At 40.6% G+C, this 14,518-nt stretch overlaps 2 protein-coding genes across 5 annotated transcripts in view; one reads left to right on the top strand and one right to left on the bottom strand.

Moving 5' to 3' along the window:
• TECPR2 (tectonin beta-propeller repeat containing 2) overlaps positions 1-4,535 on the bottom strand; it is a 67,368-nt gene extending 62,833 nt beyond the window's left edge. For 2 of the 3 annotated variants that reach the window (XM_077819392.1, XM_077819393.1), the window contains exon 1: positions 4,405-4,532. The gene's annotated coding sequence lies outside the window, so the exon portion shown is untranslated. Of the gene's footprint in view, positions 1-4,404 lie in introns of all 3 variants that reach the window. The other variant, XR_013346434.1, reaches the window with a different exon arrangement.
• An 11-nt stretch (positions 4,536-4,546) lies between these two features.
• Positions 4,547-13,069, top strand: CINP (cyclin dependent kinase 2 interacting protein). 2 transcript variants are annotated; one of them, XM_077819397.1, is made up of 5 exons: positions 4,547-4,621; positions 6,142-6,313; positions 7,122-7,248; positions 10,358-10,487; positions 12,757-13,069. In XM_077819397.1, the coding sequence occupies exons 1-5, from the start codon at positions 4,615-4,617 to the stop codon at positions 12,957-12,959; spliced, it is 639 nt and encodes a 212-aa protein (XP_077675523.1). In that variant the 5' UTR covers positions 4,547-4,614; the 3' UTR covers positions 12,960-13,069. The 2 variants fall into 2 exon arrangements, with proteins under 2 accessions (XP_077675523.1, XP_077675524.1); XM_077819398.1 differs by having other exon boundaries at positions 4,599-4,725.
• Positions 13,070-14,518: the final 1,449 nt, after the last annotated feature.

The raw sequence follows: 14,518 nt of genomic DNA, 5'->3' as shown, positions 1-14,518 counted from the left end.
AATAGTTATCAGAAAAACAAATCTACTTTTGACTCTTTGTGCAACATTTGGCTTGCACAATTAAAAACAGTTTAGGCAGTTTCATTTTCTAGTAGTTACACAGTTCAGCTTCACAGGACTTTGAGATACTCCAAAGCTGAAGAGTCCTCATTTGTTTTTTTTTAAACAATGAAAATATGTGTTTGTTTTGTAGGTTATTAAACAAATGGGTCCAATCGTCACTGCCTTGCACAATCACTTACCTCTGTGAAAAATGAATGCAAAATTATAAAACACTCCACAATCAAAATGGCCATATTTTATAACCTCTTTGCACAAACATAAAAGCTCAAGACAGAGGAGAATCAGGTTTCAAACATACAGCCTGAGTTTAAATTATTGGACAGCGATCTTTGGGCCACACATGCTTTCTTTATTGATTATTCGAGGACAGCATTTGTATCTACCGTGTATACTTGATCACAAGCCACTTTGTTTAGAAGCTGACTCTCCCCACCCTCCCATGGAGAAGTAAAAATGGAAAAATTTTATGACCCATTCATAAGCCAACCCTATAATTCAGGGGTCAGCACACTTTGGCTCCCAGGCCATGAGGATAAGCCACTGGCAGGCCGAGATGGTTTGTTTATCTTGAGCGTCCGCAGGCCCGGAGGTAAACCTAAGTAAACAAAGTGTCCCGGCCTGCCAGTTCCTTACCCTGGCGGGCCGGGACAGCAAGTGGCAGGAAAATTTTTTTGGTTGTGGGGAGAAGCTGGTGGTCAGGGGAGTAACCCCTGTGACCACCCCCCCCATGACCCCACCCCAGGACCCCCACACTCTCCCCATCCCATCCCTTCCCACCTTATCTGGGGAGGATGTCTCTGGCCTGGATGGAGCAGCTCCAGCAGGCCAGACTGGGCGGTGCGGCCGCAGCATGTTCCAGCGAGCTGGGCCGGGGGGCATGGCCACAGCATGCTCCGGTGGGCGGGGCCAAGCAGCACAGCTGCAGCCTGCCAGCCCTGGAGCTGCAGCTGCTTTGGAGGCTGGGGGGAGAGCAGCATGGCCAGAAGCAGACAGACTCTGTTCCCACCTCTTCCCTTCTAGCTCTGCTGGCTGTGCTGCCTCTCCTTGCGCCCTCTGTTTGGGGGAGGGGCTGTGTCCCACCTCTCCCTCTCTGTACCCGTTCATAAGCCGACCCCCTTCTCTGGTGCTTCCCTTTTTTTACTAAAAAAATTCAGCTTATGAATAAGCATACACAGTACTTTCCCCCTTCATTAATAGTAACAGGGAAACTGAAGACAAATGGTTGGCATAACCTGTTGTCCCAGACCAATTTTAGGAATGGTTCTGCATATTCAGTGGAATCAGCAATTGCCATTTTCAAGAACATGATTGCCATATGTGACAAATCAGAGCAGGGTAAATAAGAGATTTTGCAGTGGAAATATAAGAAACATGAAGTGCCTTACGATTAAGGCTGCAGGTCTGTCACAGAGGTCACAGAAATCACAGATTCTGTGACTTTCTGGGACCTCAGTGACTTCTGCAGCCACCGGTGCCACTGACCACAGGGCCAGCTGCACCGTTCACTGCTGGGGCAGTGTCAGGCCACCATGTGCGTCCAGAGCGCCCCTGGAGCCCCGCCTCCAGAGTACCCAAGATTTAGTCAGGGTATATATATTTTTAGTAAAAGTCATGGACAGGTCACGGGCCCTGTCCATGACTTTTACTAAAAATACCCATGAATAAATCTTAACCTTACTTATGATGCATTGCACAGCCCCATGAAGAAAAGGCGCTCCCTCCTTTTCCATCCACAAAAACCACAGCCAGTATCTCTGGCCATTACTTCTCTACTACTACTTCTCTAGTCTCCATAATGGGGACTCTGGCTCAACAGCTGTGAAACAGTGAAAAGGAAGATATCTTGTAATTAAGACACAAGACTGGGAATCAGGAGATGAGGATTTGATTCCATGCTTTGCCACAGATTTTGGGACTGCAAGGAAATTATTGCATCTCTCTGTGCCTCAGTCCCTGTCTGTACAATATTTCCCCTTTTTCACCCTTTGTTTTATCTATTTAGATTTAAGTTCTTTAGGGCATGGACCATCTCTTGTTATGTATATGCACAGCACCTAGTACAATGGGCCCTAGCCTCAACTGGGGCCTCTGTGCACTATAGGAGTATAAATGGTAATAAAATAGTTTTCCAAATTATTTAAGGGGCAACTCAACTTGTGCCCCTACGCGCTCATTATTAGGTTTTCAGATTTGGCACCTACATTTTTTTTTTTTTTTAAATCAATAGTTTACATCCCATTTAAAATGTAGTCTTCAAAAATCTTACAGTTCTAACATCAGGATACTGTCAATGATTTTAAAAGTGTCGCCTCAGAAAATTTCAAAAAGGTTGCAGACTTTCCATTGTTGTGTGTGTTTAAAGAGCCAGTGGAAGCTTAGATTTAGACAAAATTAATATATACAGATGTTACTAAGATTTTTATTTTTGTTTGGCTTCCTAGTTATAAATCCAAACTATGTGTAAATATATTTTTATATAATACAAAATGCTCATTGACAAGAACTTTTAGAGTAGTCCACCTTGTACCCCCATAGGCAATGCATATTCACCATCTGAAACAAAGATACAGAGATTCAAAAAGCATGAAAGCGTAGAAATACTGTCCTGTTGCACAAATAACTACATCACCATCCTTTCAATTGGTTCAAAAAATGTTAACTGAAAAACTAAACTTCAAACTACTCAAGATTATTTTAATCTTAAAGAAATGAACCCTCACATTCACAAGACTGATACTGTGAATATTTGAAGGAGTCAAACAAATCACAAGTACGATTAACAGTCCCCATCTTTGGACACTTCCACAGTGTATTTAGATTCCAATCCTACTGAAACTTACAGAACGCTTAACTTTACTTACGTCAATAGCCTGACTGAACTCAGTGGAATTACTCATGAGTTTAAAGGTAAGCACATGCATAAGAGGTTGCAGGATCATGTCATTAGTTTGCAATATCACCTTTTTTCATAATCATTCATTTCTAAGGTGTTTACAAAAAAAACTAGCAACTTTAAAAACATTTCAATGTTATTGTGTTGCACGTATGACAGCAGCTGAACAAAAACTAAGCTTCCATATTTAAAATAATAAGTTACCTATAGCTCATTGTCCACTCTAATCCTCTAGCCCATGTCAAATTGCAATAGTTCTCCCCCACAAAATCTTTTTGCAGAGACACTAAGGAAAGTAACAAATGTTACTTAAAAGCACTCATGTGACCTAAGAACTGGGAATTACATTTATGAAAGTGGGCATGCAAAGTTTATTTACAGTTTAGCTTAAAATAAGTTTCCGATTTGTGGCTTTAACTACAGCAGCAACCTTGTTGTGATGTCCCAACCATGTTACAAGACTTTATTAACTAAATTTCTTATTTATAAAAATAAGCACAAGTCAGCACATTTTAAACTATTATTAAATAGCTTATTTATGCTCACATAAATTGGTTAGTCTCTAAGGTGCCACAAGTACTCCTTTTCTTTTTGCGAATACAGACTAACACGGCTGCTACTCTGAAACCTGCCATTAAATAGCTTGACATTCACTGTCCTGCCTCCATCCCCACACTCTGCAATCTGTTTTAAGACACACCGCAGAGAAATTTGGTTAGGAAGTTGATTTCATTTTCTTTGTATTTAATTCTCAAATTTTAAAAAAAGAAGTTTCCCACTCCACCCTCCGAAGAAATAAAAAGTGGGATGGGGAGCGTGAAGCTAGGCATCTTTCTAATTAGCAAGCCAAGGGAGGCGAGGTAATATCTTTACTGGACCAGCTTCTGTGAGTATTACCTCCCCCAGCTTCTCTCTAATATCCTGGGACCGACACGGTTACAACCGCGCCGCATACATCTTCCTAACGCCACCCCAGGTTTTACAATGTTTGCAGGATAAATTTACCGGATTAGCCGAATCCGGACCACCACACCGGTACCGGCCATGCGCAACAGATTCCCCATGCGGGGAGCTCGACAGGCAGCAAACCGCAGAGCAGCGGCTTCACAGGGCTGCTGAAGGATGAAATGAAGCGGGGCTCCCAAGCGCCTCCAGGCCCTTTGCTCACCGAGGGAAGCAGAGTTCAAAGCGGGTGCAAGTATCCCCAGCCTCGCAGAGGGGCGGGCGAGCGACCCCCACCTCTTAGGCTGTTTCCAACAGCAGAGGGGAGCCGTGGGGTGGGGAGTTTCCCTATTTCAGCCTCTGCTGGAGCCCCAGCGACAGAGCTGTAAGGGGGCAGGGGGACGTGGGGGGCACAGGAAGGGAAAAGGGGCGGCTGGGGGAAGGGCTGATGGAGAGAAGGGGTGGAGGCGTGAGGAGAAGCCCTGAGCGGCGGCTGCCTGACTCACCTCAGCAAGGGGCCGGGGCCCTCATGTCTCCCGGCCGGGCGGAGGCTGCCTCTCCGAGGCCCCCCGGAGAGGGAAGACTAAGCCGCCGGACCGGGCGCGGCTGAGCAACGGCGGCTGGGCCCAGGACGGGCGGGGCCGGACGTGAGCGCACTTCCGAGGGAAGGCGGGGCGCGGCCCGGCCGGGGGCCCTATCGCGGCGGGGCTCGGGACATGGCAGGTGAGTGAGGCCTGGAGCCCATGGGAGGAGGGGTGGGTGTCTGTCTCCAGCGCCGGGGGTCGGGTACCCGCCGCGTGCGCGCACAGGGGCGCTGCCTTCTCATGGTAAGCCCGGTTCTGGCGCCGCCCTTCCCCGGGCACCTGAGCCAGGCTGCACGCGCATTTCGTTAGTGATATTCCGTTACTACCGTTACATTTTCAAACGTGAAGGAGATCTGCCAGCGCGGGCTGCAGCTGTGGGGCCTCGATCACACTGAAACCACAGAGTCTTCAAAAATGAGGGGCCTTCTAAAAGTTTCTTCTCCCCCCCCCCCCGCTTCCTTGGCTGTTAATATTGTATTTTAACAAATTACCATTAAAGTGTCAGCGTTGTTAGTTTTAATGTTCGTGAAGCACTTTGAGATCCTTCGATGAAAAATAATTTAGCTGTGTAGAGAATTAGCATCAATTGTATGTACGGTCACACTCAGTGTATGTTTATAAATAACATTATTATTACTAGAAACACTACCTCTGAAATCTGAGCTTGCTTTGCTAATGTCCAGAAACTGTTTATGTGATGAACAGCAAAGTTGAGGACAGAAATAGGTTATCATTTGAATCTGCAATGATTGCAAATATGAGTAACTACATAGATGACAGGTTTCAGAGTAGCAGCCGTGTTAGTCTGTATTCGCAAAAAGAAAAGGAGTACTTGTGGCACCTTAGAGACTAAGAAATTTCTTTGAGCATAAGCTTTTGTGAGCTACACTCATTTCATCGATGAAGTGAACTGTAGCTCACGAAAGCTTATGCTCAAATAAATTTCTTAGTCTCTAAGGTGCCACAAGTACTCCTTTTCTTTTTACATAGATGAGTAGTTCCATCGAATCGATGTTCCATTGATGCTCACCTGTGTAAAATTAATCATGTATATAAATTTTTGCAACATCAAAGCCTTGCATTGTCATTAAAATCCTGTAAAAAATATAAGGTGACGTTTTGGCCCTATTTAAGTCAATGGCAGAACTCCCATTGCCTGCAGTAGTGCCAGGATTTCACACATAGTGCTTCCTGGCCTGGGCAAACGTACTGAAATATTCATGATAGAGACTACTACGAAAAGGACTGAGTCCTAACAGAGTTAGTGACTTCTTGCCAAGAAGTGCTACATTAAAATTTGACTTCAGAAAACATAGCCATTACTTGTATTGGCAAAATACTCTAGGATTGCTTATTAGTGGTTTTACAGCATTAGTTAGGTGTTTTAATGGAATACCTCAACATGCAGTTTATTTTTTTCAATACCCTAAGAATGTGGTTATTTTACACTGATGGTGAAAGGCTAGAAACTTTATTTATGATTAAAGTTAGTAGGGTACCTGTAAACTACATTTTACTGAGTCAGCATTCAGGAACAGAACAGCAAGGAAAATACTGCATGCAGCCACATACAGCTGTAATGACAACATAAAACAGTTAATTGATTTGTTATTGTAGATTTTTACCAGTTTGCATTTTCTCTCTCTCTCTTTTTTAAAGCAACAAAGAGTCCTGCAGCTGTTGCTCCAAAAAGACCTGTTTTATCTGTCAGTGCAAGAAAAATTAAAGATAACGCAGCAGACTGGCATAATTTAATGATGAAATGGGAGACCCTGAATAATAATGGATTTAGTACTGCAAACAAAATTGTAAACTTGAAAATTGGCACACAGTGAGTATGTTAACAGGGCTTGCAAATAATGACAACGTAGGTCACTTTTACTGTGAAACTAGTTTGTTTTCCTGATTGGGAAGCTTTACAAAAAAAAAAAAAACCAACAGGGTGGACAGGCTTCATATTCTATACCACTAGCATTTTGTGATTGTATAAAATCAAAATATTGAAATTCAGGTAAGGCTGTTTAAGATAAAAATTGGATAACCTCATAAGAGCTGTATTTGCAGCAAAATGTTTTTATACATACAAATAATAAACAAATATTAAATATTTAAAATGCTGAATTACAAAATTACAGCTTGAGCCTACAAACGCTTACTCGGGTGAGTTTTCTGTGACACACAAGTCAATGTTACGAGATATCACTGAGGTCAAGAGCTTTGCAGGATTAAAAAAGGGATTGGCCATTCACATGAATAACAAAATTACAATAGTAAAGTTTTTAAAAAGCCAATAACTTTGGAAGGGACATAATGCCTGCTTCAGAACGTAAGACAACGTGTAACTAATGGGCATTAGGAAGAAACTTTCCTTTTTCTGGTGGACAGACTATTCCTTAATTGCCTAAGGTAGGATTCTTGTACTTTGAACCATCTGGTACTAGCCACAGTTGAACACTGAACTAGCTAAACCACTCATCTAATCCTGTATAGCAATTCCTTTGTACTACTCATGTGAGAAAGGGCTTGTAGTCTCAAGCCTTTTGTTAGTAGTATAGAGGATAGCATAGATTTTAAATTCCTACAGTCTATGTGAGTAAAGGTGTGCAGAGGTATTTGCACTAATATATGCTTTTGTTTAGATTTAAAGATAACAAGCTGGAGATAGAATGTGACAACATTGCCTCTGACTGTGGAAAGCTGTCTCCAGACTATAATGAAGAACTTGAGATGTTCTGTGCAGAATTGCTTGGGACCTTGGAAAACATGGTAATGTTCATTCATTGATCTTTCAAACTGTATATTCCCTACAAAAATATTCTGCAAAATAATACAATGCCAATATTGTACCTATTGTTTATTCTTTCTAATCCTAAACTTTCCCCATCTTCAAAACAAAACAAACATCAAGTTAGAAAGAGGATAGAACAGTTCAGACCTAATATGATGTGGTAGCAATAAGCATATGTCTATGCAGCAATTAGAGGTGTGATCGCAGCACGTATAGGCTACCCAAGCTAGCTTTAATCTAGTTCAAGTAACAATAGAAGTTAAGCACAGCTGCACAGGCTGTACAACCCCACCTGGGACCCTGTGTACATACAGGACCAGCAATCCCATGCAGCTACAGCTTCACTGCTATTATTATTCACGCTAGCTAAATAAAGTTAGATTGGGTATGTCCACATGTTGTATTCATATTTCTGAAAGCAGTGTAAACACAACCTAAGAACTATATTTTGTTTGATTGGACATAATTCATAATTTCCAATCGTCCAGTTCTGTGTTACAGTTCCCATCTCTTTAGGGAACAGTGGATATTTGTTATCTAACCTACTTAATGAGTGGACACACTGTTATGAATGGTCACCTCAATAATTTTGGAAATAGCCGATACAGGTAAAGATAAGTGATGTTCCTACTGTAATAGTAGTTCATACCTTCAGAATGGTATAGTTAACCTAAATTAAAAATAGAGAAAAAGTAATACAAATCAAAAGAAAAAATGTACAGCCTTTTCACTTTGCAGAAATAATTTCATGTTAACTTATTCTGAATTTTATTTCTTAATTAGAATAACTTTAATATCCCTTAGCTATAAAGAAAAATGCCTATTAAAATGATATTGGTATGATGATAGATTGAGTAGTTCTGTGCAAACTTGAGAAAATTCCAATGATTGGTATTAGCAGGAAAATACTCCAGATTCCCCATCAAGTTTGGTTCTCTGGAGAAAGTAAGAGTAATGCTTCCGTTTCTTAGTTTGAGTTACTGTCATGACTTAGCCCATTAAATGCACTGATGTAAGTAAGTTGTCGTTCCTGTTGAGCAATTAAAGTCTAAGCATCTTGTGGTGGATTGGACAATGCATATATACATTATTTTCCACTGTTTGTAATCATATGTACAATATATATTCAGGAGTTTACAGCATGACCATGATGCTACTAAATTCTTTACTGTAAGATGCTGCTACCAGCCTCAATGATGTTATTAATGGTTTCATAGATTTCAAAGCCAGATGGGACTATTGTGATCATCTACCTCCTGTATAACACTGACCATAGAACTTCCCCAAAATGATTCCTAGAGCATATCTTTTATGATTTAAAAGATCTTGATTTAATCTTGATTTAAAAATTGTCAGTGATAAAAAATGCACTAGACCCTTAGTTAATTGTTCCAGTAGTTAATTACTCTCACCATTAAAATTTTACACCTTATTTCCAGTCTGAAGTTGTCTAGCTTCAGCTTCCAGCCACTGGGTCATGTTATACCTTTCTCTGTTACATTGAAGAGCCCTTTTAAAATATTTATTCCCTGTATAGACACTTATAGACTATAATCAAGTCACCCTTTAACCATCTCTTTGTTAAGCTAAACAGATGGACTCAAGAAGCTCAGTCACCATAAGGCAGGTTTTCTAATCATTCTTGTAGCTCTTCTCTGAACCCACTCCAATTTATCAACATTCTTCTTGAATGACATGCATCAGAACAGGACACAATATTCCAGCAGCAGTCACAGCAGTACCAAATACAGAGATAAAATAACCTCTCTACTCCTCAGATTCCCCTGTTTATGCATCCCCGGATCACATTAGCTCTTTTGGCCACAGTGTCACACCGGGAGCTCACATTCAGCTGATTATCCTCTACAACCCCCAAATCTTTTTCAGTCACATCCTTCCCCCATCCTATAAGTATGGCCTACATTCTTTGTTCCTAGCTGTATATACATTTAGCCATATTAAAAAGACATAGTGTGCTTACACCCAGTTTACCAACCACTCCAGATTGCTCTGAATCAGTGACCTGTCCTCTTCATTATGTACCCCACCTCCAATTTTTGTGTCATCTGCAAACTTTATCAGTGATTATTCTATGTTTTCTTCCACATCATTGATAAAAATATTAAATAGCATAGGGTTAAGAACCTATCCCTCCAGGACCCCAGTAGAAACAGACTTACTGAATGATGATTGTCTGTTTACGGTTACATTTTGAGACCTATTGGTTAGCTCTGTCAGTTGTTACCTTTGATAATGCACAATAGTTAATTCCGTTCTACCTTTCTAATACTTCAGGACTACTGGTATGGAAAAGTGCGCACACTGCAGTTAGCACTGACTATCCTAATTATTGGCAGTCTTCGGAGGGAGTAAAAGATTGAAATGGCATAGAGACTGAACTGTTTTTCCATACCTAGAGGTGGTCCTACCAGGTTAAGGCTGGGGGACGTTGGCAGAGAAGCTTGCACTTTCAGTGCCTGTGCTGTACTTGTTCTGTAGGAAAGAGCAACTTTCACTCTCAATCCAGCCCCTTTCACCAGTACTAAATTGTTATAAAGGAAGAAAAACAAGACTATCGAGATAGAGCTTTACCAAACTTTCTCTGTGGTAAACTTGGATTTAGGATTGAAAAAGAAAACTAAAGATAGGGAAATATTCAAAATAGAAGTAAAACTGTATATGCAATGTTTGAAACACCAAGTGTTTGTCACATGAAATCTCTATATTAGTCCCACTAAAAGAATTAGAATATCAGAGTTGGAAGGGACCTCAGGAGGTCATCTAGTCCACCCCCTGCTCAAAGCAGGACCAATCCCTGATTTCTTACCCCGATCCCTAAATGGCCCCCTTAAGGATTGAACTCACAACCCTGGGTTTAGCAGGCCAATGCTCAAACCACTGAGCTATCCCTCCCCCCATAATATAATAGCTATTGTTTGCAGCCATAAAAGCGAATTAGAAATTTCATGAATCTGGTTGAGGTAGTCACAAAGTGGTTTTGAACTTCGTTAATAGTTAATACTTGTAAGATCTTAGTAGCATAAATGCCTCAAATGTTTATTAACTTGAAACTCTCATCATTCTCAGGCAAAAATACAACTGAAAATGGAAAAACTATGTTCAACTACTAAAGGAATTTGTGACTTAGAAACATACCATTATGAAAGTGGAGATTGCAGGATACCACTCTTTCACACATGGCCCACTATGTACTTCTGTAAGTAGAATATTGTTTACTTGTAAGTTATCCATTAGTATTTCCCAATAAGGAGCATTTTAAAAGACATTTGATGTCATTTGAAATTGAAATAGTAATTTAGAAGAACTGAAAAATATGCCCTGTTAACTTTGATCTAGATAAGATTGTAACTTTGCCTTTTGTAGTGAGAGAGTCTGTCTTTCTAAATGAGTAAGCAATAGATAAGTTACTGCATCAATTAACTTAAAGCAGTGATTCTCAAACTATGGGGCGCACCTTCGTAGGGAGGTGTGGGAATGTGTCAAGGGAGATGTGAGCCTTTAAAAAAAAAAAAAAGAAAAGAAAAGAGCCCTGGCTGTTAGCCCCAGCCGCCTGGGGCTCCTGCAGAAGGACTGTGCACACCTGGGAGAAGGGGATAAAGGAGCTAGATGGAGCCCCACTATTAGAGCTCTCCTTCTCCCCTTCTCTTCCCCCCATCCCCAGCCCTCACTGGGAGGTAGCCCAGGTTCCGGCTCTCCTGCCCCTCCTCCCACAGTCCCTCACCTGAAGATAGCAGCAGCTCCAGCTGTCAGCCCCTTGGTGAGGCAGAAGTAAGGGTGGCAATGGGGCATGAAGTCTGCCATGAAAAGTGATATTGACAAATATCACTTTGCCACCTTTACTTCTGCACTGCTGCTAGCACAATGCTGCCTTCAGAGCTGGGTGCCTAGCCAGCAGCGGCTGTTCTTCATTCTCCCTGGGCAATAGTATATGTATCTAAGGGAGGGGGCACAAACAACTACAGCCACAAAGAAGGGGGCACAATCAAATAAGTTTGTGAACCACTGACTGAGGTTATTGCCGCTGACAGTTCATGTAAATTGCAAAGCAACTCACACATAATTACAGTGTTAAGACATACAGACAGATCCAGTTAAAACAAGCATCTGCAGCTGCTAGAAGTGTCAAAGCTGCAATAGCTACTCCCTATACAAAGAGCGAAAATCTCTCCTGTCTGGAAGCAATGAGTCCTATTTTACAGTCCAATTTGTAGAATGGGGCTTATTCTTAGGTGAGAGATGGGAGTCCCACCTCAGTTAATTGTCAGTTACAGAAGAGTTTTAAAGGGGCTCTGATCCAGAGGATGAACAGACTGAGGAAGGAGAAGGCTCATTGCTCTCTGTCACCAAAAATAGGGAATATAGATCCTTCCAGCATTCACTTAGTGACAAAGTATAGGTGAGGCCTTCTCTGCCCTTCCAGTTATTTAACAACCTAAAAAAACCTACCAGGCTTGAAGTGCATCTGTCTGACAAGTAGCATTACTGCAGTTTTACAACTCTTGGAACTCAGGAACTGGATGGCAACAGATGTGTTTCTCTGATTAATTGGAAGTAGTTATTTTGTGCAGTGTGTCCCCCGCTCCTCAGTTCACTGCCCTAGAATAGTGGGATTCTCATGTCTTGGTATCTGCCAACCAGAAGACTGGCAGGGGAAAGGGGATGTGCTGGACCCTCTCTTATTGAAAAAGTCCAAAGAAATGTGGTTGTAATAATTTTACCTACAATTCTGGCTGAATTCCATGGGAATTTTGGGTGAACAAGGAATGCAGCCATGGCCCCTTATTATCAAATATTTTGTTCACTTACTGGGTTGAACAATTCAAGGGACAATAGCCAGATACATTTTAAAAAATATCCTTACCAGCATTACTAGTAACTCCGTACATTAGACAAACATTCCAGTTTCAAACTATTTTCACCATTTATTCTTCACTCTCACAAATAGTGTAGTTAGTTAAACAGATCAGTATTACTTCCTGATGCTCATGCACTCGCACTATTTGGGTTTCTATAGTATGCAGATTATGGTTTAGTTGCCCAAAAATATCAAGGTATCCAGAACATTTATGCAGAATTTTTATTCAAAGTATTGTAAGACCTTTACATTTTTAAACCATGTCCCTTTAAAGAAATGGCTTAAAATAGTACCATTTTTATAGCTGGTTCTAAGACACTGCTGTTGAGATGTAGAAATAAAAGGAGATTTTATACATCTGTGTGTAGAAATATATCCAATACATGAGCAATAAATTTGGCATTTCATATTGCAATGAAAGGACTGTTAACTCTTGTTAAGATCAGGATGGCTGACTTACCTAAAGAAGAGAGGCTAGTTATAAAAGCTTGTATACTGTAATAGCTATTTTTTTAAAAAAATGATTAGTATAACAAGTATTGATTTATTATTTTCAGAGTTGCTTATATATGATTAGAAATAGTGTGTATAATTGTTCAATCCGTTTCAGATGAGATTTCTGTCAAGCTCACTGAAATGTACAAGAAGGAACTACGACTTAAGCAAACGATTGCGCAAGAGATTGCTCATACTGCTGACCAAGATCTTATGATGGTTTATTTATCATCTTGGTTGTACCAGCCCTATATTGAAAACAGCAGTAAACTACTCCTAGAAAGCATGTTGCTGGAAACAGGACATAGACAAGTGTAGCGTTTAAGACTCCTTCTAATGATACTCATGTGACACTGAAGCAGCAACAAACTGACAGGTTAATTATATGTTGTATTTTTATAAGGTTATTAAAATCTGTTTTTCCTCTGTTTGTATTTAATTTGTTTCGTTTGTCACTCCTCCTCTTGGTTGATATAAAACAATAAGGTACTTGTATTACCTCCTTTGCTGTAGTATCTGAACACCTCACAATTTTAGATGTGCTATTATCCCCAGATTACACATAGGGCACCAAAATAGAGAGAGGCTAAGGGCCAAATCCTCAAAGGTATTTATTTGAATTCAGTTGAAATCAATGGGAGTTAGGTGCCTAAATACCTTTGAGGATCTGTGCCTAAGTTCACATAGAAGACTGCAGTGGAACAGGGTACTGAACCTGGGTCACAGGAGCCCTAGGCTAGAGCCCTCACCCTTGACCATCATTTGTCTGACACCAAATTTGACACCCACTGAAAGTCTTGCTACTTCTGTTTTGAACTGTCACAATACACAAAATCAAAAACAAAACATGTTCTGTATTTTCCTTGTGTACATACTACACAGATTTTCTGAAGTTTCAGGGTGGCATAGGCAATTACTAAGATCTGAAAGTGTACCACTGTGGCATGAGAGTTCTGCTGCTATTTAAACCAATGGCAGAGTCAGTTCCTTAATGAAGTAGGTTTTGTTATAGTGAATATATACAAATCTAGAAGTATCACTATATCCAGCTTATTCTCACTTTGCCCAAACAATAAAATACCTCTGTTCTTACAATATGACTCTCCTATGTTGAAAAACTAAGTTCTGAAACTATTACACAAATTGTAGAGCTGTTTATAAGCACCCTTAGATCTGCTTCTGCCAGCTACAATAAGATGACTGTTAGCCCAAAACTACCAGGTGAAAGAGGAGCCCTTATTCTGACATGCCAAAGATTGAATGATCATGGAAATATTTACTGCTTCACTCCTAAGTGGTCCCTCCAGGACAGGGATGGCCCTCCACGGGATGGGCAGGACAGCATGGAGAAGCTTCCACAGCCACTGAGCCTGCTGTGGTAACAGTTCAGTGCTCTCGAGCTGTCAAACCAGCCCCTTTCAAAAGCACTAAATGTTTTAAAACTTCAAGATTATACATGACTAAGCTTTACACCAGCATTTTGATTAACCCCATTAAATAAGTAATCGGAAAACCCTTTGTGTTGACAGATATTGCTATACTAGAAATTGTGTATATTTTTCTCTTAAAGCTGCTTTGAACTTTCACTAGAGATTTCATAGTATCACTACTTCCTAGCAACAAATACAGTAAGAAGTGTAATAGGACATTTCAAGTTCTCATGGATGTTTACAATGTACTAGCAGAAAAAAAAATGGGTGTTAAATTTTCTCCTCATATTATTTGGGCAGACGGTCTCCTTTGAACAAAGAAAAGATTGCATCTGACAGGCTTGTAAGCTACTATACTCTCACTGAAGTTCTAATAGTTAAAAAGAAATTCTAGAGCAGTAGAATGAGAAAATCAGCAATAAGTAGTTACGAATACAGTTTAGATAC

The sequence above is a fragment of the Eretmochelys imbricata genome, chromosome 6, assembly GCF_965152235.1.
Source record: "Eretmochelys imbricata isolate rEreImb1 chromosome 6, rEreImb1.hap1, whole genome shotgun sequence".
Classification (NCBI taxonomy): Eukaryota; Metazoa; Chordata; order Testudines; family Cheloniidae; genus Eretmochelys; species Eretmochelys imbricata.
The sequence above is the reverse complement of the archived record's forward strand: the minus strand, read 5'-3'. Positions and strand labels throughout refer to the sequence as shown.